The 24,374-nt window shown below is 42.8% G+C and overlaps 1 protein-coding gene across 8 annotated transcripts in view; it reads left to right on the forward strand.

Annotated features, from left to right (window-relative positions):
• Positions 1-22,366, forward strand: part of palld (palladin, cytoskeletal associated protein) — a 72,373-nt gene extending 50,007 nt beyond the window's left edge. For 5 of the 8 annotated variants that reach the window (XM_074636174.1, XM_074636175.1, XM_074636177.1 and 2 more), the window contains 12 exons: positions 6,937-7,611; positions 9,306-9,450; positions 10,462-10,563; positions 12,434-12,472; positions 13,372-13,593; positions 14,233-14,382; positions 15,157-15,245; positions 16,747-16,879; positions 18,872-19,079; positions 19,165-19,330; positions 20,215-20,348; positions 20,436-22,366. In XM_074636174.1, coding sequence (XP_074492275.1) covers positions 6,937-7,611; positions 9,306-9,450; positions 10,462-10,563; positions 12,434-12,472; positions 13,372-13,593; positions 14,233-14,382; positions 15,157-15,245; positions 16,747-16,879; positions 18,872-19,079; positions 19,165-19,330; positions 20,215-20,348; positions 20,436-20,596 — 2,224 coding nt within the window. In that variant the 3' untranslated portion in view covers positions 20,597-22,366. The remainder of the gene's footprint in view (positions 1-6,936; positions 7,612-9,305; positions 9,451-10,461; positions 10,564-12,433; positions 12,473-13,371; positions 13,594-14,232; positions 14,383-15,156; positions 15,246-16,746; positions 16,880-18,871; positions 19,080-19,164; positions 19,331-20,214; positions 20,349-20,435) is intronic. The other 3 variants (XM_074636181.1, XM_074636180.1, XM_074636179.1) reach the window with 2 other exon arrangements.
• The last annotated feature ends 2,008 nt before the right edge of the window (positions 22,367-24,374 follow it).

Below are 24,374 nucleotides of genomic sequence, written 5' to 3' on the forward strand. Positions count from 1 at the left end.
AACTGACTTCTTCTCTTTACTTTCTGCCTCTCTTCCCTTACAAAAAAACAAGTTGATTCAAGTGTGCTATTAGTGTACTTCTTTTAAACTTAAAATTAGAGTATACTTTCAGTTTTATGTACTTATCAGAGATATACTTAATAAAATGATACTTAAGTAGCTTTAGCTTATACCGACAAGTATACAGAAAAGGCTAAGTATACTTGACTTGTACTATAAGTTCACTTAAAACTAATCATTTACTGAGAGTATACTTTAAAGTGTAGTGGGCTACAAGTATACAAGTAACAGTATACCTATAAGTTCACTTGTAGTATAGTTCATAGTATAGTTGCAGTACAAAATACAATTTGGATGTAAGCTAGTTGTGTACTCAAAGTTTACAACACTTATATTTAAAGTATACTTTTATAAATTAAAAAGTGGGCAGATTTGGTCCTAAGAAGTATTGAAGTAGTACACTTACAAGTATACTACTAGTATTACATGCTTGGGAATATACTTGAACTATACTAAAAGTGAACTTATAGGTATACTGTTAGTTTACTAATTATATACTTGTAGCCCACTTTTTAGTTTATGAAAGTATCCTTAGCTTATACCAACAAGTATACAGAAAAGTCTGAGTGTACTTGGCAAGTATACAGAAAAGTCCAAGTATACTTGGCTTATACTGAAAAGTATACAGAAAAGTCTAAGCGTACTTGGCCAATTTAGTCCCAAGAAGTACTGAAGTAGTACAGTAACAAGTGTACTACTAGGTGACTATAGTGACTAGGCACAGAACCCCCAACTGTGTATTTCGGGCCTGTGTGTAATGTGTAAACTAACAACAGGGATCAATAAAGTATGTCTTCTTCTTCTTCATTGATATTAGTATACTTATTACATACTTGGGAATATACTTACTTTGGTTTACTTTGTAAAATAAACTTGAAGTATACTTCTTTTTTGTAAGGGTTCCTTCCCCCTCCCTCTTCCTCCTCCTCCTCTTCCTCCTCCTCTTCCTCCTCTCCTGCTGCTAATCCCATTTGATGGCAATGTCTTTCCCACTCCAATCCAGGGAAGAATGTCTTCAGCATTCTTGCTATAGAGAAAGAAAAAAACACACGTATCACTTGGACAGAAAGAGCGAAAGGTGGAGGAGAAGAGGGAGGGATGGATGGAGGTAAAGCAGCGAGCCCTCTTCACCTCCACTTGGATATGAAATACGAGCCCAGACAGAGAGCAAAGGGGGGGAATTATAGAAGAAAGAAAGAAAGTAGGGCAGGAGAAAGTGGGTGAGCGGAGCAGCCGTGAGCTGTTGGTGTGGCTGGAATAAGAAAAACGCTCTGTGCTAAAGAGAGAGAGAGAGACAGAGAGAGCGAGAGAGAGAGAAAGAGAGAGAGAGAGAGAGAGAGAGAGAGAGGAGAAGGAGGGGGGGTGGAAGGAAAACAGTCTGGTTCTGTTTTATGTGGTGTGTGTGCAATTAGAGAGCCAGAGGAGAAGAGGGGGGAGGCTGGGGTACCCGGGGAGGAGAGGGGTTGAAAAGAAGTTGAGGACACCAGGAGAACAAAGACTGAGAGGGAGCAGGTCAGCTGACAAAAAGGAGGATGCAGAAGTGAGAATAAAATGCTTCTTCATATGTGAGATTGAATATTAGCGGCCTGGTTTTTGGGGTCAGACACCCTGTGAGATTAAACTGAAATGTTCCTCGGAAACTTGGAGTGGCTCCTTTGCTTGTCAGCTTTGAGAGAAGAGGGACACGGAGGGGAGAAACAGATGAGCCAGAGTGCATGAGAATTGTACATTTGAATGATTTTGCACATCTTTTCTAGTTCAAACATGACGCAATCAAAGTCTCTCAGTTTCTCAGTAAAAGTGAAGAAATTACCCCAACATGACACATTTCCAGTCAGAGGTGACACAAAAACCCATCAGGCCCATCAGGCCCATCAGGCGAAGCCAGAAGCAACTTGTCCAGCTGTTTTAAGAGAATCTTACTCACAAGTCTTGTCAGTGTGAAAGTCATGCAGACATCAGCTCAATCACAATGTCACATTGATGCTCGAGGGCTTCAGACGAGTTTGTATTGACACAGTGTAGTGATGATGCAACGCTCGGCGGCGAATACAGTTGAGGAAGCCGTGAACCAGGTGTGTGTAGGCGCAGTAAAAAAAACAACAAGATACACCTTGTTTTTACGTGACTAAAGGTGTGTAAAGTGTCACAGCTTTTGATGCTTTTCTACAGTCATGAACCTCTGATCCGAGTCACGGTTTGGGTCAAGTGCGATGATCTCAGGCTGTTGTTTGTGTTGTAGGTGTGATACCAGAGCTCAATTTGACTATTTGGATATAAATCATTGACAAACGTCAAGGTCATGCTGTTGCTAAGCCACGGGATGTTTGCAGAAACAAATACACAGAGAGGTGTAATGCAAACACACAACGGGCCTGTGGCCTTGAAAGCAGCCACAAACACCCACTAAAGAGCTTTTCCTCGTTCCACTTGCGGCACAGCCAAGACGCCTTGTCTTCTCACTTTTTTCCTGTTTATAAGCACCTAAGAGAGTTTTAAAGAGAACAGGCACGTCCTCAGTTCCTCTCATGTTGTTGTTGTTTACAGAAGGAAACCCCTCATTACTGGCTATGTACACTCTCAACTACTTCCTGTTCTTCCCCCCTCTTTGCCTGCTTCCTGTCATCAGCTGGCTCATAAAGCGGCTCCGTCTTTTTCAGCCAGCTGCGGAGCTAAACTAACGAGATCGGGCGGGCAGATAAACCTTGCGGATGGCTCGCGGCGTGCTCGGATAGGCGGTGGAAGGGTGGATGAGCTTCTCACGCACCCCGGGTCGTTATTGTTCAGGAAGCACAAACAAGCAGCACAGAGTAAACATGGCCTATTTAAGACGTTGAGGTCTTCATTTATTGAAACAAGATGGTGCTGGTAAAGACCCGCTGTGTCTGGCACGTCTGACTGGTGCATCACTGGGCTGTAAAACACTCTTTCAATTAAGTTACTGTTAAGCTGTTCCTGGATCTGTTTATTGAGCTTTTCCATGTTAGAAAGAGACAAAAGTTACTCCGACCAGATTCCGCTCTTCCTCCATTAAAGAGTTTACAGACAGGATCCAGCCCAAGGAAAGTATTTTTCAGGATGAAAAAGGGGGGGAAGACAGAACTGCCTATTTTTAACCACCGAAAGTAAAAAAAAAAAGCGAGGCAATGAGGGAGAGAGAGACATAAGAGTAATGCTGTGTTACAGAATGACAGACAGAGGAGCTGGAGCATTTTCTCTCGGCAAAGCAAGGCGCTCTGCGGGCCAGTTGGCTCGGACCAGAGCAGCAAAACACAGCGCCGTTGGCATGGCGACAGAGGAAAACTTCCCTTCTAATTCTCCGCCACGGAGACGAAGAATAAGAGGGAGTGATGGGAAGGAGGTCTGCAGCTTATAATCGTTTTACACAAGGGAAGGCAGGGACGTAGTGTGCCTACTCGTACAGCGGCCTGGTCTTGGGTTGTGTGGTCAGAGCGGTCTGGAGCTGCAGGGTCACAGAGTCCAGATGACCTTCGCTTGATGCAAGTAGGCCATAAAACTATTCATGCATCTGCAAATTATACAAGCTGACCTTTTCATGCACAGTCAGATATGAAGCATGTCAAGTGTCTTAACAAGCAGCACGTTCTTATTCACAGGGCATCAAATACCGACCTTGTCAAGCCCCACGGCGTCTGATACCAATGCACAGGGCGGCCTTTAGCATCTGTATGAGATGCACCACGCTTTCAAGTAACTGTACAATGTAAACCCATCCGTGTCGATATTGAACGCTCAGATAAAGTGCTCCGGGAGTGACGTAGTTTAAGAGCGGAAAAACACACATAGTGCGGGCAGGAGGGCAGGAGATGGGTCCAACAAACACAGGGCTCTTAATCCAGGAAACCGCTTTTTTAAGTTTCATTTTCACTATAAACATTTTGTAATTTTAAGCCAAACCACGGTTTTTCCTAAACCTGACTAAGTGGTTTTGATGCCTAAACTTAAGCATAAGTGTTTTTGTTTAATTCACAATGTTAATCTCGTGTTTACTGCGACCGTAAAGTGACACCAAGGTGTCAGACAAAGCGTCAGTGTGTGACGAGTTGGGATGAGAACGTGTTGAAACAAGATGCAAATCTAATCTAGATCTGGTAGCTACAAAAAGCGTATAAATTAAGTGCATAATAAAGGATTAATTAACCCTAACAAGGTATTGTTCTCGCTTTAGATACGGTAGCTGCAAAAATCATATAAGTTAACTGTTAATAAGCACGTAGTTAACTGTTAATAAGTGCATAATAAAGGATTTATTAACCTTAATAATGCATTTTTCTCGCTTTAGATCTGGTAGCTGCAAAAAGCATATAAGTTAACTGCTAATAATTGCCTATTTAACTGTTAATAAGTGCATATTTAACTGTTAATAAGTACATAGTTAACTGTTAATAAATGCATATCTAACTGTTAATAAGTGCATAATAAATGATTAATTAACCCTAACAAGGCTTTAGATCCTGTAGCTGCAAAAAGCATAGAAGTTAACTGTTAATAAGTGCATAATAAAGGATTTATTAATCTTAATAGAGCAACAAAAAAACTTAGTAAAGGTTTAACACTGACATAATAGTTAGGCTAAGTTACTTAAACTCAATAAATGAGTTTGTAATGCCATTATAAACAATTATAAGAAACTTAAAAAGCATTTATTAACTTCTTAAGTAGTCTGTTAACTGTTAAGTTTCTTATAAGTGCTTAGAAATGTCTTATAATCTAACAATAAATGTGTTTACGATGCCATTAACAGTTATATAGTCTTATTAACACATAATAATGTTAATAAGCATCTTATAAGGACTTATTACCTATTAACTAACACTTAATAAAGCGTATTTAGATGCAAGTCGAATGTAATTTTAATGCAGATGGGTGACTTGATTCCTGAATCAGGGATTTCTTGACCAAAGTAAGAGACTGAGTATGATGCAGTTTGGCATCGTGATAAATGTACAAGCTTGTGTCTTTATATATAAAGTAAAAGAGCACCTTTTAAGGTAAAGGGATGATGTCAGTTAAAGCTGGATAACATCTTAACTCTGCCTCCTGCTCAAACTTTTACATCACGTTTAAAAACACAGGTAGAAAAGCTGTGAAGGTCTTTGAGGTCTCATTTGCTGAGGCAGTAAAGCGGTGTGTCGGGTCGAGAGGGATGAGGCTGTGTGAGGAAATGAAGTGTGTTTCCTCTCTCTGCTGGAGCAGACGGGCAGGGTGCTTTTACGCCCGACGCTCCGAGAACACAGCCAAAAAAGGAATCAAACCGCTGCAGAGCTCTGCGAGAGCTCCGCCAGCTGCCAAACTATTCCTGTAAAAGCACTCTTTTGGTGGAGGAGGCCTGGACAGGAGAGCTTCGGAGAATGTAAAGAAAAATGTATACAGAAAGGGGGATGGGGGCACGTTGAATCGATTGTGTGGTCAGCGAGGAGACCACCAGGTTATTTATTTGGGCATGTGAAGTCTCCTCTGGAGGGGGGAGACCAAAAATAACTGGCTTTGGACGGACTAATCAGTCATGTTGCTGTTGGATTGTGTGGCGGATCCGTTACACTCGGCTACAACTGTCAGCTTTGTGAAATACTCACCGGTGTTGTTTGTGAATGTATACGAGGGAGAGGGAGGCTAAAGGGAGGGAGGGAGGGAGGGAGGGAGGGAGGGGAGGGGGTCTTCTCTGCATTCTCGCAGATGAAAAATAGTCGAAAAGACTCCACTGATTATTCGACATCTGGAACAGATTTGGGCACGTGAACTTGGTCCTGGTGGACTCCTGACAACATGCACCGCTGGGGATGCTCAGTATATCCTGAACAGGCTGAAGAACTCATCAGTACACATAACTGTATACTCTGAAGGTTTAGAACTTCTCCTGATACTCCAAAGAGTTCACTTTCAAAGTTAGTCCTGCACATAGAGCTTGTGTCAGCAATGCTATACGAGAAAATAAAAACTCCCTCTTCTCCCACAATGATGTGACAACACGGTGTATCAACCGAGCTTGTGGGGGGAGGGGCTAAATGACACCGTTTCCTTCATCACAATGCCACTGTGATGACACCAGGAGACACACCTCAACCGATCAACCAGTTTACAGTCCATTACTGTTAAACTGCTGCTCTGTTTTTCACTTATCTCCTGATGTATTGTCAACAGGCTTGCTGTTTTTAACAAGTCTTTGTGAAAAGGCTCGAGGCTGATAACCTATCAGTTGGTGCTGCTGGTGCAGCGGTTTCCTTCCCAGAACACACACACACTTTGTCCACATAACACTGCTTTGCCTAAAGCCTGACACGCTGTCACCTTCAGACCAGAGGAAAAAAACAGTCCCGTTGAAAGCCATCAGACTTGCGGCGACGTGCTGATGTCATCCTCAAAACGTCTTTAATAATTGTTCCCAATCTGTGTCTCACTCGGCCGTCCCGACCCTTTTGATCGGTGTTCTAACTCTGCATCGATTAATGCTCACATCTGGAGTTTGTGTTCTGACTACAGCTGGATGGAGACCAGGCGATGGTGTCACGCATAAACTGACAACAGCTGCATGATTCTGTAACATTTTTTACAAGTCTGTTACTTTGGTACAGAGACGCCCCTCCCCCATAAATCCTTTAAAGGGACAGTTCAGGTGTTCTGAAGTGAGGTTGTATGAGGTACTTATCCATAGTCAGTGTGTTACCTATAGTAGTAATGTATGTAGAAAGTAAGTAGTGTCTGTTTCTACTAACTCCATCTTCTGTAGGTAATACACTGACTATGAAGAAGTACCTCATACAACCACACTGAGAAACACCTTAACTATCTCTTTAAGAAAACACAAGATGACTTTAGTTTCTGATTTCTGGCACTGATGATGCTTCTTCTTCACAGGAACGCGTCCCAGCTGAAGCTGCTGCAGGATCAGATTCTTCTGGAGCAACAGGAAGCAGCCAACTGGCAGCAGGAACAGCAGAGCCAGGAAGTCCCGCCTCCGCCTCAGCAACCACTTCAGGAAGTCCCGCCTCCGCCTGCTCCACCGTCTCCACCTCTCCCACCTCCTCCCTCCTTCCAGGAGCTGGAGAGCAGCGCAACCATGGCCAGCACCTTCAACTACGCCCGGCCCAAGCAGTTCATCGCTGCCCAGAGCCCCAGCAGGGCGGGCTACACCACCCAGTCCTCCGGCTCCTCGGGGTCCAACATGTCCTCCCCTATGTCCCCTCCCGCCTCACACAAGCCCTTCACCAGGGTCACCTTGCCCCCCTTCACCAAGGCGGGCAGCGTGGAGTCTCCGAGCTCCCCTTCCTTCCCGCCTCCACCTCCGCCCTTCTTCAGCTCCAGTAACCTGTCCTCTCCATCAGGCCCCGCCCAAGACTTCCCTCCTCCTCCGCCTCCTCCGCCTCCACCCATGCCCATGTCTCCAGCCTTCTCAGATATGTCCTCGCCGTTCTCCTCCGTCCCTCCATCTCCAGCCTCCAGCTTCCTGTCCTCAGTGTTGCCCTCCACGCCTTCTTCACCCGGCAGTCCTATCGTCAACGCCCTGGGCCTCCCTAAAGGCAACGGGACTGTGTAAGTACCCCTCACATGCACCTTCGGTACAAGTCTGTCAAGTTCTTGACACACCGTGTGTCTCAGGCGAGTCAGATAAACCTGCTGGCAACTGGAGGCAGGATGTCTGCTAGATGGAAGATGACATGTTTACATTTTTATACAGCATGTTTACAGGAAAACGCCAACTAAAGAGTGCTTTTAAACACACACACGTAGACACAAAAGATGCAACAGCTTCAGCACCCCGACGGCAAGAAAATATACTCAAGGACCTCAGAGTGAAAGGTGTGTCAAAATCAAATAAACACTCACATTTCGGTATCATAGTTTGCATGTACGGTCCACCAAGTTGCAAGCTGTCAAGATGCATTTTGACTTTGAGCTCTGCGTATAGAGTGCTGCAGGGATGGCGTATTTTTGTAGGGACAACCAGGAAGTTAGCATCGTCCTGGTTGAATGCAATCAGCAGAAGTAAAAAGCTAACGTTAGGCTTTAAACAAACTACACCACGGTCACATGAGCGCGAGTATACACAACGAGGCTGTAACCTCAATTATTTTGTATTAAAGAACAAAACATTGTAACTTGCACACTTTGCTAATGTATATGTAAGGGATAATGTACAGTTAGCGCCGGGGATTATTTCACAACAATGACCCGCTAGCTGTACATTATCCCGCTTATTACACGGCTACTTACTGAAGAAATCAATACTTTGACACAAAAACGGTCCTCCAGAGTCCGACATCTGAACTGCGCCCCCCAGCAACGGCCTGTAATAAAGAAATTACAGAATGCAGAACACCGTGATTAACCAATCAGAATCGAGTATTCAACACAGCCATGTTATTGCACACTTGGTAATATATATAGTGGGTTATTCTATGTTAATAATTAAGATTTTTTTATGCTAGTTGTAGTGGGGTAGGGTATATTAATAGTGTATTCCAATATTCTTTATATGGATATATTTCTCTAGTGTTGACGTGTACATTTTATGTACTGTTCTTGTGCATTGCCTGGATAACCTGCTGCTGTAACACAATAATTTCCCAATTTGGGATCAATAAAGTACATCCATCTATTTATCTAACGGTGGACGAGTTGGCGTGATGACGTTCAGTAGTCTCATTTAGCCACTTGTTAGCAACCTCCTTTTTAAAGACACGTAAAGGAATGAAAACATTAAAATCTCTTCAGCTTGTGTTAACCACAGACCATATTTTAGGCATCTAACTAAAAACCTGTTGACTTCCAGACGAGGGAACCGGAAGTGCTAAAATGCAAACTCATTTACAGGTTTTAGGACTCAGTCCTGCAGCACTCTATTAACAGAAATCTCTTAATAATATAATAATATAATATAATAATCCTCTTCTGATGGCCGTCCTGGAGGGAGAAATTTTAATTTTTTTCCACCTTCACCAAGGACATTCCACCTTAAACTCTCTGCCAGTCATTTTTCATCAACCCCTCACTAACTCCTGCACTCCCTCCTCTCACCCTCCCTGGCATTCCTGCTGCAATTGTGAGAGATAAGAACACACTGAGGAATGTCCATAGCTGGACTCATGTCCAGATAAGGGTTGGATATGAGGGAGCGAGAGGAGAGGAGAGGAAAGAGGAGTGTTGAGATAACGTGCCTGCGTCACAGAGACCACGACGTTAATGTTGACAAATGTTTCTGTTTTGTCCCTTCTTCCTTCTTTCAGCAAAGCGTTCCCCAGGAAGTCCTCGGTCACCAGGACGCCACGCATGTCCTCCGACTCTGACATCCAGGGGACCAAGGACGCCGTCATCCAGGACCTGGAGAGAAAACTGCGCTTTAAAGAGGAGCGCATAAGCAATGGTCAACAGGTGTGTGTAGTGTTTAGTCCGCTACTGAAACAACTGTGTGTTTGCAGGCAGTAAGAAGAATGAGCGTGTTAATAACACGTCATTAACACACATTAACAAGTCATACAGCAATTCATGAAGGAAAACCATTAGGGCTGTCAATCGATTCAAATAGTTAATTAATCGCAAATTAATCGCACATTTTTTATCTGTTCAAAATGTACCATAAAGGGAGATTTGTCAAGTATTTAATACTCTTATCAACATGGGAGTGGGCAAATATGCTGCTTTATGCAAACGTATGTATATATTTATTTCCGGAAATCAATTAACAACACAAAACAATGACAGATATTGTCCAGAAACCCTCACAGGTACTGCATTTAGCATAACATGCTCATATCACAACATGGCAAACTGCAGCCCAACAGGTCAGAGGTCAAGGGACACCTTTGAAAATGACCATGACAGTTTTTCCTCGGCAAAATTTAGTGCAAGTTTGGAGCGTTATTTAGCATTCTTCCCGACAAGCTAACATAACATGGTTGGTACCAATGGAATTATCAGGTTTTATAGTTCAATATGATGCCAGTATCTTCACTTTAGCTTTAAAAATGAGCCTGCAACACCTTAAAAATCGCAAGTTGCGTTAACAAACAATCATTTTAAGCCGAAATTTAGCGTAAGTTTGCAGTATTATTTAGCCTACATGATTGGTACCAAATGATTCTTTAGGTTTTCTAGTTTCATATGATACCAGTATCTTCACTCTAGCTTTAAAACTGAGCCCGCTACAACCTCTGGGAGATCGATTGCGTTAACGCGTTATTATAACGTTAACTTTGACAGCCCTAAAAACTACCCATCATTTAAGCTTTTTGTGCTATGCACCCTCAGATAAATTGTTGTCTCCATACATAATTACATTAACACAACATACTGTGGCTATAGCTGATGGTGTGTATAAAAGTGTGTGTTGTGCAACTCACCACTAACCCCCCCCCTGCTGACCCCATTAATCCCTGCTTCCAGAAGTTAACCTATGAGGAGAAGATGGCTCGCAGACTGCTGGGTGCCGACAACGCCGCCACAGTCTTAAACACACAGGAGACAGAGGAGGAGCCGGTCACACAGGTACGCTGGCTCATCATCAGGATGCACACACACCTCGAGGGGGAAAATCACACACTCACACTCACTAAAATCATACAGGCATGGAAACACAAATGTTGCATGTACACGACACAAACACCTTTCTGTTTTGTCCACCGATGCTTCGCTGGTGTCATTCCTGTCTTATGACTACTGGTTTTCCTTTATATACTGTTATTAGAGAGCAACCCCCATCTCCACCCCCCGTCCCTGTAAACACCGTTGAAGAGCGAGTTATGAAAGCAGCGTATAAACACTGTAAAGTCCTCCAGAGCCCTCCATAAAAAGCTCTGTTTATGCAAACTGGGAGAGACCAGTGTTGCTGCAAACATGCTGGAGAGAAACACCGTTTGAAGGCTCCTGTTGTCTGACTGTAAAGCCACCAAAACGTGTCGCACCTCCACACAGAGTTGATTGTTCATTCACGGACAAACTGGTCGTTTATATTAAGGCGAGACACTACAGGCAAAAACATTAGTTTTAATACACTGGTCAATTTTGGGCTGTTTCGCTTCCATAACATGTCGTCTTTCAGACTGGTTGAAAGAAAACATTCAAAAACATATTTAGGTGTTTATTTTACTACTTTGTATATCTATTTGTATTTAATACTCTTATCAACATGGGAGTGGACAAATATGCTGCTTTATGCAAATGTATGTATATATTTTTATTGGAAATCCATTAACAACACAAAACAATGACAGATGTTGTCCAGAAACCCTCACAGGTACTGCATTTAGCATAAAAAATAGGCTCAAATCATAACATGGCAAACTGCAGCCCAACAGGCAACAACAGCTGTCAGTGTGTCAGTGTGCTGACTTGACTATGACTTGCCCCAAACTTTAACCTCCTTCATGACAAGCTGGTGTGACATGGTTGGTTCATTAGGTTTTCTAGTTTCATATGATACCAGTATCTTCACTCTAGCTTTCAAATTTGAGCTACAAGCTAAAAATCACAAGTTGCATGACAAGAGTGCCGTTAAAACAGATTTGCGTTAATGTGCTATTATCGCGTTAACTTTGAGAGCCCTACTTGCAATGCAAAAAATAATTGTCTTAATGTCAGTAATCAACGGGGGAAGTTTCATGGTGATACCTATTAGTTAAACATGTTTACCCTATTCACCTGTAGTGTCTCCCTTTAATCCTTGATCACCCATCAGGGCTCATTTCCAACTCTGCAAGAAACTATTTGATGACGTATTTTGATTAAAATTCTTTGTCATTTAAAATTGGGCCACATAACTGCCTGCACCGAAGAACGACAGTAGACACAAGAAACTGTATCACACTAATAAGTTAAATGAAGTCACAACTCAGTGTGATGAAACCTGTTGGCATGAGGAGCGATCTGAATGGTTGTGGCCCTACAGCGCATGAGCACAAAGCCTGAATGCATCATGAGACATCACATTTTGATAGTAAAGCTTGCAAATCTGAATTATTCTGTTTTGAGAACAGGTAAGATTGAACATGCTCCCTATCACACTATGTAAGGTAGTCAGCGTAAGCCCTCCACAAGTTTTTGCAGATCTCAGATCAGATTTCGCAGTTTGCGGGCTCCCTTCTAGACACGACCCATAAGTAGTTTTGTTGCCTAAACCTAACCAAGTTGTTTCCTGTGAAGACGGAAGTTTATTTTGAAAATACTGTATGCATGCAACAAGCATAAATTGACACGTGTTGCTGGACATTAGGACGAAAAATTAGGAATAACTTTTCATAAGAAATTATACGACTTGTTGTCTGAGGATATAAGTTGTGCACAGTGACAGTACAATAACAACAACAACAACAACAACAACAACGACTCAGACAAAAATCACCTTTTTTTCTCTCAACAGGAAGACAAGTCATCTGATAGAGAATCTTTCCCTCAAAAGGTGTTTTGAAACCTCTGTATTGTTTCTCTCTGTCACACTCCGGTTCTTCATTCACTGAGTGTAAATGTTGCACACAGAGTCACGCTAAAAGCTGCTAAGATGTGTTCACCTATAGGCCTGGGAATCAGCTGATAAGGGAACAAATGGTTCCGTGTTGACTGTGTCGTCTATTCACAGGCAGGTGTGTCTGTAAACACGACAGAATGGAGCTGATTGAGTGCAAAACTTCAGTTGGCTGTTGTTGTCATAGTTTGAATTGATTCAGATGCTGAAGCATGTTCGAGCTTGATCGCAGCGCAACTATCTGTCAGCACGTTTGCTTTCACACAGATTGCTTCCATCACGCAATGCATGCTGTAATGTTAATCTGCATTTGAGAATTAAGCAGCAATTAAGTGAAATCTTTAGAAAAGGGAGGATAATTGAATATTACATTGTTAGATTCTGTAGAAAGGAAACATGCCACAGCAGCTGGTGCTATTACAGGATAATACCTCAGTGGGTCGGGATGGGCCGCTTCTGTGATTGCTGTCGTTATGAGCGGCAGATTGAGGATAAATGCTGGTTGTGCAGCTGTTCAAGAGGCCTGTCATTATCTGTGGGGATGTGTCATCGGACCACGCTGCTCCTCTGCAGATGTTCCCATCGGCCTCAGCGGAGAGCTGCATGCGATGACAGATTGATGGAGGTGGTGGGTGGAAGGAGGAGTGGCTCATCTGGGCAGGGAGAATTAGGAAATTGGGAGAAAGTTGGTAGTTTGGGTGACAATGAAGACAGGTTAATTGGTGTGTGAAATGTGGAATAGGTCAAACAGATCTGCACGAAATGTGCTTGCTTTTGCCACGTGATCACACAAACTCTAGTGTTTCGGTCTCTAAATCTCTTTCCTTCTCTTGTAGGAATACAAGGTGTCCAGCTTCGAGCAGCGTCTGATCAGTGAGATTGAGTTCCGTCTGGAGCGTTCCCCGGTGGAGGAGTCAGACGACGACGTGCAGCACGACGAGGACTCCGCCGGCCAGGGCGTACCGCCGTCCTACGACCAGAAACTCAAACACTACAAAGTCTTTGAGGGCATGCCCGTCACCTTCTCCTGCAAGGTCCACGGAGACCCCAAACCAAAGGTGGGAGAGGTTCTTACTGTCATCACCCTGACTGATTAAACATCGTTGGTGATGATGATTATTAATATTAGATGAATATTTTGGTCATGTTGAGGCTCCCTCGCTGTGGGAGTTGCTGATGTGTGATGTTGATGATGGAGGGTGTAGATATTGTACACATGCTCCGTGTTGTGATAAGCGGAGGCCCGGCCTGCCTCTGCCCACATTAATGGCGCGGTGATGACAGGCGTCAGAATGAACTGGTGAAATCAAAGAAAAGCAGAGAGATAAGAGGTGAAAGAGGGATAGAGAACGGCATTAAAGCTATTTAAAGGGGCTAGATGGAAGAATCAGAAACTGCTTGTTAACAGCATACTTGACAACTTGAGACCTCAAAAATAGGGAGGTAGTCCAAACCAAAATTAGAGTTTCAATAACAGTTTCAATAACAAAATAATAAATTTAATAATAATTAATAATAAAAATAAATAATATTTTTTAGGTTAGATTACAACCTGTTCACACACTAGCAATAAAAACAATTGAAAAAACGTTTAAAAACGTACATACAGTCCCTTTAACAAAATGTTCAAAAATAAAAACCAATGATTTTAATGTCAAGGTCAGTCAGTTAACTTGTTTTCGTCTCTCGTGTCTCAGGTCTACTGGTTTAAAGATGGGAAGCAGATCTCCAAGAGGAGCGAGCACTACAGGATCAGCCGTGACCCCGATGGAACCTGCTCTCTGCACACCGCCGCAGCCTCACTGGATGACGATGGCAACTACACCATCATGGCGGGCAACCCTAAGGTGAGCAGACGGGGGCAGAGCTCATGGTGAAAAAACCCCCACAATAATGATAAAAATAATAAACTTTATTTATATAGCACCTTTCAAAACACAATAGTAACCCCTGTGAGGGTTTCTGGACAATATTTGTCATTGTTTTGTGTTGTTAATTGATTTCCAATAATAAATATATACATACATTTGCATAAAGCAGCATATTTGTCCACTCCCATGTTGATAAGAGTATTAAATACTTGACAATTCTCCCTTTAAGGTACATTTTGAACAGATAAAAAAATGGGCGCTTAATCGTCATTAAATATCTTAATCGACTGACCGTCCTAGAGAGAATATATGACTATTTTGTTCATGAGCTTCACACACTTTCTGTAATAAAACAGAAAGCAAAAATCCTATCAGATGAGGTATAATTTGTGTCAGTTTAAGGTCAGTTATGAAGGCGTGGGTAACCGTTTCCATATTTTTGAGAGAAAGAAATGGTCTAATCCTTGAACAACATAACATATTATAGAAAATCTGTGTAAAAACTGCACACATGTCTGTTTGGCTGCTGTTTGTCAACGCCCATTATTAGAGAGAGAATAATGAGTATCAAGATAATAGTCTGCAGCCTGAAGAGGAAGAGGGCGTTGATTGAGACGGGAAACCACTACAGGGTCAAAAGTCCATGAGCTCCAACAGGCTTTTCTAACAGCTCCGACACTCACGTTTTATTTCCTGTTCCCTGTCTGGAGTGTCAACACCTCATCAGCTCCCTCTCTTCCTCTCTCACAGGGCCGGGTGAGCTGCACCGGCAGGATGATGGTCCAGGCCGTGAACCAGCGAGGCCGAAGCCAGCGCTCTACGCCCGGACACATGCGCAGGTGAGGCTTCAGCAGACGAGTAAAGACTAAACAGTTTTAATTCAGAGAGAGCTGCTGGCTGGCACATGTGCTGCAGGCTGTTCACCATCTGCACGACTTCTGTGCTCACTCACGCAGATTTAAAGCGTGATCCAAGAAGCTGCTATTTACACAAATGTTTGCTGGGAGCTGAATCACAGTTTTTCCTTTGTTGATCTGACGGAGAAGCTCGGTGTTAATGAGAGGGAACACCTGTTTGTTCTGCTCCGATGACCTTATATATATATACAGTGCGCATTCATCCGAGTCCAGATCTTTAGAAGATCACAGACGCACATAAAAACCCTCCACCTGTAATCTGTTATCTAGATGAACACTCCCCTGAGCTCAGAGATGTTTTCAGTGAGATAACAATCAGTGTCTCCCGCCCTCGCTGGTTGACGTGCAGGCAGAGAGGTGATGTCATTGTTAGGAACACCTTTGGGTGCTGACCTGCTGTACAGGGGGTGAAGGAGACTCTCCCAGATCACGAATGAGCAAGTGGAAGGATGCCAGAGCAGGAAATAAGAGCACAAAAAGGCCCCAAAAGTTCATCTTATGTCTTTGAAAGGGGGAAGTTAGCATGAATGTGGAAAGAGTATTGCACTCTAAATCCAAACAAGCTTCTCTAAAAAGCATTGAGATCCGTGCTCCAGAGGGAGTTTTACATTCAACAACTGAAAAACCGAAAGGCTCTGCGCAAATAAAGTACTTCTAAAAGCAGGAATTTGTTGATATTCTCAAACCAAACATGTCTTTTTTTTTATATGTTTCTGTTTTATTCCACTTTTTTTTTAAATATAAATGAATTCAAAGTTGCAAAAAATGCCTTAAAAGGGATTAATCATGCTCATTTCCAAGTTCATAGAACATGTTTACATGCTTTAATATAAAAAAACAAAAACATTATTTTTCTCATACTGTCGGTCTGAATAGGGAATGGGAATTGCAGAGCATTCTGGGGCACGCTGCCATTTTTGGAGGGTAGCGTACGGAGCTACGGTAGTAGTGTGCGTGAAAGACAAATGCCCATATAAAGAGAAGCTGAAAGAGGCAAAGGGGCCATATATTACAAATTAAAGTTAGTTTAAGATATTAGAAGGACCTTGACAGTTTGCCACCCATTACAGTCTCTGATGTGTTTTGGCATTAGTGAACACCTGTCAGCAGTTCGAAATATGTTAGAGGCCGATGTTCAATTTACAAACAGGTAGGTATATGACATTAAAATCTATAAGCCAAATGCCAACTACACAATCTTCCGAACAAAAACAAGCTAAGATAAGGCCCTGTGCAAATGAAATACTTCTAAAACCTGAAATTTGTTGATATTCTCAAAGAAAATGTGTCTTTTTTGACACGTTTCTGTTAAAATTTCACTTTTTTTTTTAAAAATAGAAATTAATTTTAAATTGCAAAAAAAAAATAATCTAGAAGTTGATTTTTAATCTCAAACCCTGTACGTTTTCCCTCCCTCTATCAGACCCAGGTCCAGGTCTAGAGACAGCGGCGATGAGAACGATAACATCCAAGAGCGTCACTTCCGTCCCCACTTCCTGCAGGCGCCCGGTGACCTCATCGTTCAGGAGGGCCGACTGTGCCGGATGGATTGCAAGGTAAATACACTCCCCTCATTCCTCAGAGTGCAACCGTGGCCAACACGCTGTAATATGGGATTAAAAGGCGGCTCCATTATTATTATTTTTTTTTAGGTTTTTATATCATTCTGTATCTTCCCAGTGGTGTTCCTGATGTATTCAAATCCCAACATTCACATTTTGGTCAAAGTATGTTTTAGCGTCAAAATGCTATTTTCCCTTCAAGCCCTTCTAAAAACTTTTTCCCACGTGACCTGACGTAGGTTTCTGCATGATGACGCTGCTACATATACAGTACATATACATCTTATAGTCAGTGTATTTACGTCACATATAGTATCTTAGATGGCGGTCGGCGTGCTGCCAATTTGGAGAAGCAGACAGGAAGCTAAGCAATGTACTACATTCAACCCCACTTGAGAAAATCCGAACTAACCCTTTCAGTTATTTCCAAACTTAGCACAGCTAACGTTGACCCCCATTATTCATAACCTTATTACTTTGGTAACCTAACGTCACTGCTTTTTGCTAACAGCTGAGTTGATGTTTCCATTTGGAACAACTCTTTAAATAGGGAAACAAGGTTAACGTGTTGCCCTGCAGTGGCTGCATCTGAACACGTTCCATATAAAACAGTTATTTATTGATTAGGAAGAGACTTCTGAAACGGTTTTCAGCGCTTAAGAGTCGTTGGAGTGCGTTTGGTCAGCGCTTTGAGACAGCGCTACTTCCTGACGGACATTTCTAAAACTTAAAAGGAGAAAAGAAATTATACACTATGTTTTTTTTGGTCTGGGATGGCATGTCAAGCTATGAGCTTTAATGGGAAGAAGACCTTTTTTATACGTGACCGCAGTTTCAAGGCCTTTCTTGTGGACACGTTATGTCAAAATCTGCCATTTTTTTTACTTTAACCCTTCTGCCTGTTTACTCACAGAAAGATTAATCTAATGGGATCACAGTCTAAAATAGCCAACTTTAACCTCCCGTATGTGCTTCTAACCTGTAGGTGAACACAAGTGTCCGTGCTGCTATTCTTTGATAAAAGAACGACAGAAAGATGGTTTTTAAAATAACCGAGACATGACTGGAAAGGAAGAAAAATGCCAGCACCAAAGAGAATATGTTAATCATAGTAATAGAGAAAGCCATTTTCAGATCTGCCCTTTAATTCAGCGTTGCTTTCAGGGAGGCTCCACGTCTGCGCTGCCAAAGAAACATTTCCTTTTCCGTGCATTCCAGTTTCTTTAGGGAATAAAAAAAAAAAAAAAAAACAGCGGAGACGAGATGTTTCATCACTTCCTCAAACGGCTCAAAGCAGACAGGGAGAATCCAGCGGTGTCGTTTTTCAGGGATTAAGTGGGATCAGGTTTTCTGCAATTATTTCCTCTCTCACACCACTGGTGCTCATTTTCTCTCTCTTTATCTTCTTCGTCATCACCTCCAGCCTGCAGCACTTCTTTGAGAGTTGCTTCATGTATAATAAAATAAGAAACAGACCCACAATTAACTGGCTATAAAAAGACTGCCCTTTTTTTATGCTTGTTGTCAGAAATAAACTCTCCATTCCTACGAATGTCAAGGATATTTATAGCAAATATTTATTTCCAGATCATCCGTGGCTATCCAAACTTTCCATGCTTAAAAAATGTCCCAACTTCTAAAAGTGTATTGGGACGCTTCCAAGAAATACTGTCTGCTCTCCTTTGTGATATCTGTGAATTCCACATTGTAATACCAAACATATGCACGTCCACGGTGGCACATTTTCCAGAAGGTGTTGGGTTTCTCTGCAGCTCTTTTCTCGGTGCAGTTTATTCCCACGACAAAAGCGTGCCGGGCTCCTCCAGACAAACACAACGCAGACAGATTAACCAAACACTGCTGTTTTCATACTCACACACACACCGCCCTGCAGAACACATGCAGCTAATATACTCCAACAAAAACAAGCACAGACTTCTCGACGAACGAGCATTCACAGTTGTTGTTTCTTTTTGCCACCTGCAGGTGAGCGGCCTGCCCACTCCGGACCTCATCTGGCAGCTCAATGGACAGACCATCCGCCCCGACTCCGCCCACAAGATGCTGGTGAGGGAAAATGGTGTGCACTCATTGGTCATCGAGCCAGTGACCAGCCGCGACGCGGGCATCTACACCTGCATCGCCAGCAACCGAGCCGGGCAGAACTCCTTCAACCTGGAGCTCATCGTTGCAGGTAAACAGGAACATACAATAGCAGTAGCCATGTTGGCACGATTTGGACCAAGAAACCATCTCACTAACGCACTCTCTCTCCGCAGCCAAAGAGATGCACAAGGTGCCATCATTCGTCGAGAAGCTGCAGAACACGAGCGTGGCCGAGGGTCATCCTGTGCGACTGGAGTGTCGCGTCATAGGAGTTCCCTCCCCACAAATCTTCTGGAAAAGGGAGAACGAGTCGTTCACTCACAACACCGACAGAATCAGGTAATTAAAGTCCAGTTTGTGAAGTTTGAAAAGTAATGGGCCGGAGTTGATAACGTTACTCGCTCCCATCGCCGCCGCTCTCTCTCTCTCTTGCTTTACCACTCACTTCCCACTAGGCTTTCCCTGGTAGTTGGTGTTACCGGTGTTAGACGGTGGTCTAACATTCCGTGCCCACCGCCCCCACCGTCGTTTTGCTTTTTGTTTTACAGAAATAAAACCCATTTAGTTCATTTTGGCGTATCAGCGCTGTGTTATCAATAGATAGTCGGACGACGGACACTACAAACTGAAAGTGAAAGTGTCGGCTCCATACGGAGTCTCAGCTCTAAGCAGCAGGTGGAAACCTGCAGCCCCACAGCGAAAGCTGGACCGGAGAGGCCAGACACACCGTCATCCGACAGTAAAGGTCAAAGTAAGCGCTCTACATATTGAGCGCTGTCTTTTCTTGTAAAATGTCCGGTGTAATCGGTAACACAACAATCGGTATTAACCGGTGGGAAAATTTCCTCACCACCTCTGGCTCTGCTTCAGATGGCTCTAGAGAGCGCCATTCGCGTTGGCCATCGTAGCTCTCCAACACGCCCGGCACAGGAGAGAGATTTCAGTTGGTTGTAATCTCCTCACCTCACCGCTAGATACCACCAGATCCTACACACTGGACCTTTAAGTTATGCCAGTTATTTTAACACAAACTGCGACCTTTTCCTAAACCTAACTAAGTAGTTTTGTTGGCTAAACCTAACCAAGTTGTTTCCTGTGAGCACGTAGGTTTATTTTGAAAAGATTGTATGCATGTTACGAGCGGAAAGTGACACGTGCGTCAAGTGTTGCTGGACAACGCCTGTAAGAAACAAATAATAATTTGTGTCAATTTTCTTTCCCAGCATGCACCAGGACAACTGTGGCTACCTGTGTATGATCATCCAGCCAGCCATGAAAGAAGACGCCGGCTGGTACACCGTGTCAGCCAAGAATGAGGCCGGCGTCGTATCCTGCACTGCACGCCTCGACGTCCACGGTAAGTCTACAACACACTCGTTGAATCAAGCGTTTCTGTTTCCTCTCTACATTATTAATAATTAAACCCTCTCTGCTCCGTCCTCAGCTCAGTGGCAGCAGCCCAACCTCCCCAAGCCCAAGAAGGTGCGTCCCTCCACCAGCCGCTACGCCGCACTGACAGAGAGAGGGCTGGACGTGAAGGCGGCCTTCTTCCCCGACTCCAGCCCGCTGCAGCCCGGCGGCCTAGTGGAAAGTGACGACCTGTAGAGAGACCACAGGGAGGTCACCCACCCCCCTTTAAATAACCCTGAGAGCTGCCCTCGTTCCCAGCACTCCTCCTCAGACAAATACGTTACGACGGCGACAAGGGGGAGAATATAACCACCTGAGGGACTCAATCTATCGTTGAACTGAAGGGTCGGTGGGCAGCGTGAGCTGGTGGTTTTCATGTTTTTATAGTATGACACAACCCATTATATTACAGAATGCATCGAGTTGTTTCCCCCCATGCTTCATTTTATCAACTGGACCTGGAAAAGTGTTTGATCACGAGGAAAGACTGCTCATAAATACGCTCTCTCGACTGTACGGTTGACTCTGTTTTAAGTGCCTCTCATGACTGTAAAGATAAAACATAGAATTACTATGCATGTTCAAGTGATGCCATTTGATATACACACAGATTAATATCTATACGTAGCACTCCACCAGCTATGATTAAACAAGCGGGAGACTTAAAAGGAGACAAAGCATCGTAGCTGTGAGGAAGGAGATCACTTATTATGTGTGCTTGTGTACCACAGTGCTGATATCTACAGTATCTGAGTGTAGCTGCAGTATCATACATCCTCAATGTTAGTCTCATAGATTAGTTTACAGATATCGGAAAAGGCCGGGCCTTACAAACAGTATGTTTTTTTATTTAGCAGAAGAGATGAGTTTTGGGAAAAAAGAACGCTCACACGTGGATGTTTGTTTGTGGGTGCAGCAGAGCTTAAGGAAGGTTCGATCTAACAGACACAGGAAGAGACAGCGAAGGTAAAAAAGAAAGTTTTTGTGATGGACAGCAACTTTAATATGGTAAGTTAACACTTGATATATATGGAGGACTAAAGTTTCCATCATAATAAATAAATTCATAATTAAATAAATGACTCAATGAATAAAATAATAAAGAAAAAATTATAAATAAAAGCCTCAATTATCAGATAAATGTGCAGATTAATTTGAAAATAAATATTCTCAAAAAAAAAAAAATCTATTTCTGTACATATTTATTTATTTCCATATTAACCTGCACATTTGTTTGATAATTGAGGCTTATATTTCTACATTTCTTTCTTTCTTCTTTTTTTTTATTAAGTAATTTATTTATTATAATGGCATCTTTAGTCCTCCATTGTTAGGGGGATGCGAGTGACTGTGGTGATATTGAAAAATGGAAGATACAGAAAACTTTTGGTGTTTATGGGTCATTTCTTTGTGATTTTTTTCTTTTTTCTTTGATGGTTTATTTGAAAAAGGGTGAATTGAAATCGGTGCTGTGAAAGGTTTCAGTGTATTCGTCACACACATCACAGATTGTCCATTTTATTTTTGTATGAAAAAAAAGAAGCTTCCAACAATCTTGACATAAATTATATCAGCAACCTTTTTGTTCACTGATAAAAAACAAAAAAAACAATCCTTTCTGTATCATTAAGTTTTATAAATGTATTTACTGCCTTAAATCACTTTTAGGCTTAATGCAAACACAATTTCTTTGCATGTTATTTTTGGACACTTGTACAGTGCCAAGTTCCAGGATGTATAAAAACACTTTTTTTCCAGTATTCGGCTGGTAAAAAGTGCAAAGCAAGGTATATTTATATCACCTCTGTAACACTATACAAAGTGGACATCTTTTTCTGTCTGTTCGGAGCTTGCATCAGCTGACTGTGTTTGCACATTTCTATGCCAATCAATGCCTGTATATGGATTGTTCTCCTGATATTATTTTAGGTTATGAAAGTTAATAAAAATCAAACTCTTCAGAGACAGCGTGAGATGTTTTTATAGACTGGCAGGCTCTTCCTAAAACAATACGAGAACGCCAAAAAACACATTATCAGTCACAGTGGAAATACCACGCTCGCTAAGAATACTAATCAGAGTGTAATCCAACTCTTTAATAGGAAATAACGACGTTTAGGACGTTTGAGTGCAGTCCAAGTTATGACGCTTATGGATGGTAAACAACCAACGCAGCATTTCACATCTCATCACTGAGCACGACAGTCACCTCCAACCTCGTCCATCCACACAACATCTCCAGAGCTGCAACCAGACACGCAAAACATTCCCAGAGCTAAAAATACCCCCCCCCCCCACCACCTCTAATTTCCTCCAGCTGCAGCCCGACATGCCTGGCCCCTCGACAGGCCCCTCCAGAGGTGGGCTCAGGGGGCCGCTAGTGGTGGTGGGGAGAGGAGGAGGGGGGACATATGCTGGCTGTGAGGGGGTCTCCCAGGGGGGGCGGCGGGGAAACAAAACACGAGCGCTACGATCAGTGGCGAGTGCTTTACAGTCATGGAAAAAAGACCAACAGCGTTCAATCCCTGCTGATCAAATTTAGGACCTCAGGGCACGGAGGTCTGGACTGGGCCAGACACTCTGGAGTCAGCGGCGTTAGTCATCATGACCGACTGTCACACACACAACATCAGGCCACGCCCACTGCGGCTGGACAGAGTGACTCAGCAGAAAGACAGAGAGACCTCTGAGAGACGTGGTTTTGTGTCTCTAATATCAACAACAACTAACTGCCTTTTTACAACCTGTGCAAAGATTTACGTTGTGTTCCAGTACCCGTACTACTGTACTATTTAGTGTGCCAGAAAAATAATTAGTATGTTAAACGCAGTGTGCCGAAAATACCAGGATGTCCTTCTGCACCTGGTTGTAGCCCCAGCATGCTGTTCTGGCTATTCTGACCCACAATCCTCTGCACAGCGGAAGATACGTCACATCGACTGAGAGCCGCAGAGAAAGCACAAGACCAAGAAGGTCAAAGGTCAAGGCGCAATGTTATGACAAAATCCCAAATGTGTGCATACCGCATGCAACAGTACGGACTTTGTAAAGGCGGCTGCAGTATGTGCTAAAAGTAAAAAGAAAGTGTGAGATTTGGAACGTAGCTTCAGTTTACTCTTTGTGTTTTGCAGCAAGAGATGGGGAGGGATGCACCATACTGTATATATTAGGCCCGATAATACTCCCATAATCAGATTATAGCCGATAAATTATCGTCTCTAGTACAGTATCTACACATCGATACAGTAGGTGGAGATATGAACCTTTAAAGTTGGTTGAGGAGAAGAAGAAGCTGACTAGAGAGCCAAACATGTCCTCGCCGGTGTGGATTTTCAGTTTCAGAGAAAGGCAACACAGTTTTTCGATGTACTTTACTAGAAAAAATAAATGAACATTGAAGAGTCAGACCTGTTCTTTGTTTTTGTTGAATTAACAATAGGGATGTCAGTTACGTTTGGTCAGGTCAGAGCTCAAATCATCCATCTTTGCTCACTACCTCTCAGCATTTCTTACCCTCAGGTGTACATAAACTGCAGGGTATAAACTTCTTTTTAAAATACAAAAAGTGGAATTATCGGTTATCTTATCGGTACTGGCCATGAGGAGCAGGTATTTATCGGTTATCGATAGAGTAAATGTCCACTTTTTATCAGTCAGATGCTCTTCAGTCATGAGTAACAGAGTCCACTGTCCCCTCATCTTATTCTTGAACCATTTCCTCTACAGACCCCATCTTCTATGCCTTTAAGAGCGTCCATTTGTTTTTGTTTATTTGAGGTTTTCATATTCTGTAGCTTCTCGGTGGTGTTTTTTATGTATTCAAATCCAAACATTCAAATTTTGTTTAAATTCGTATGTTTTAGCATCAAAATGCTATTTTCCCTTCAAGCCCTTCTAAAAACGTACTGTTTTTGTGAATGGAGTCTGGTGGCTTTGAAGACAGCCTTTCCGACGGCTTCAGCTCCCCGTCAGA

This window comes from Sebastes fasciatus, chromosome 5 (assembly GCF_043250625.1).
Source record: "Sebastes fasciatus isolate fSebFas1 chromosome 5, fSebFas1.pri, whole genome shotgun sequence".
Taxonomy (NCBI): domain Eukaryota; kingdom Metazoa; phylum Chordata; class Actinopteri; order Perciformes; family Sebastidae; genus Sebastes; species Sebastes fasciatus.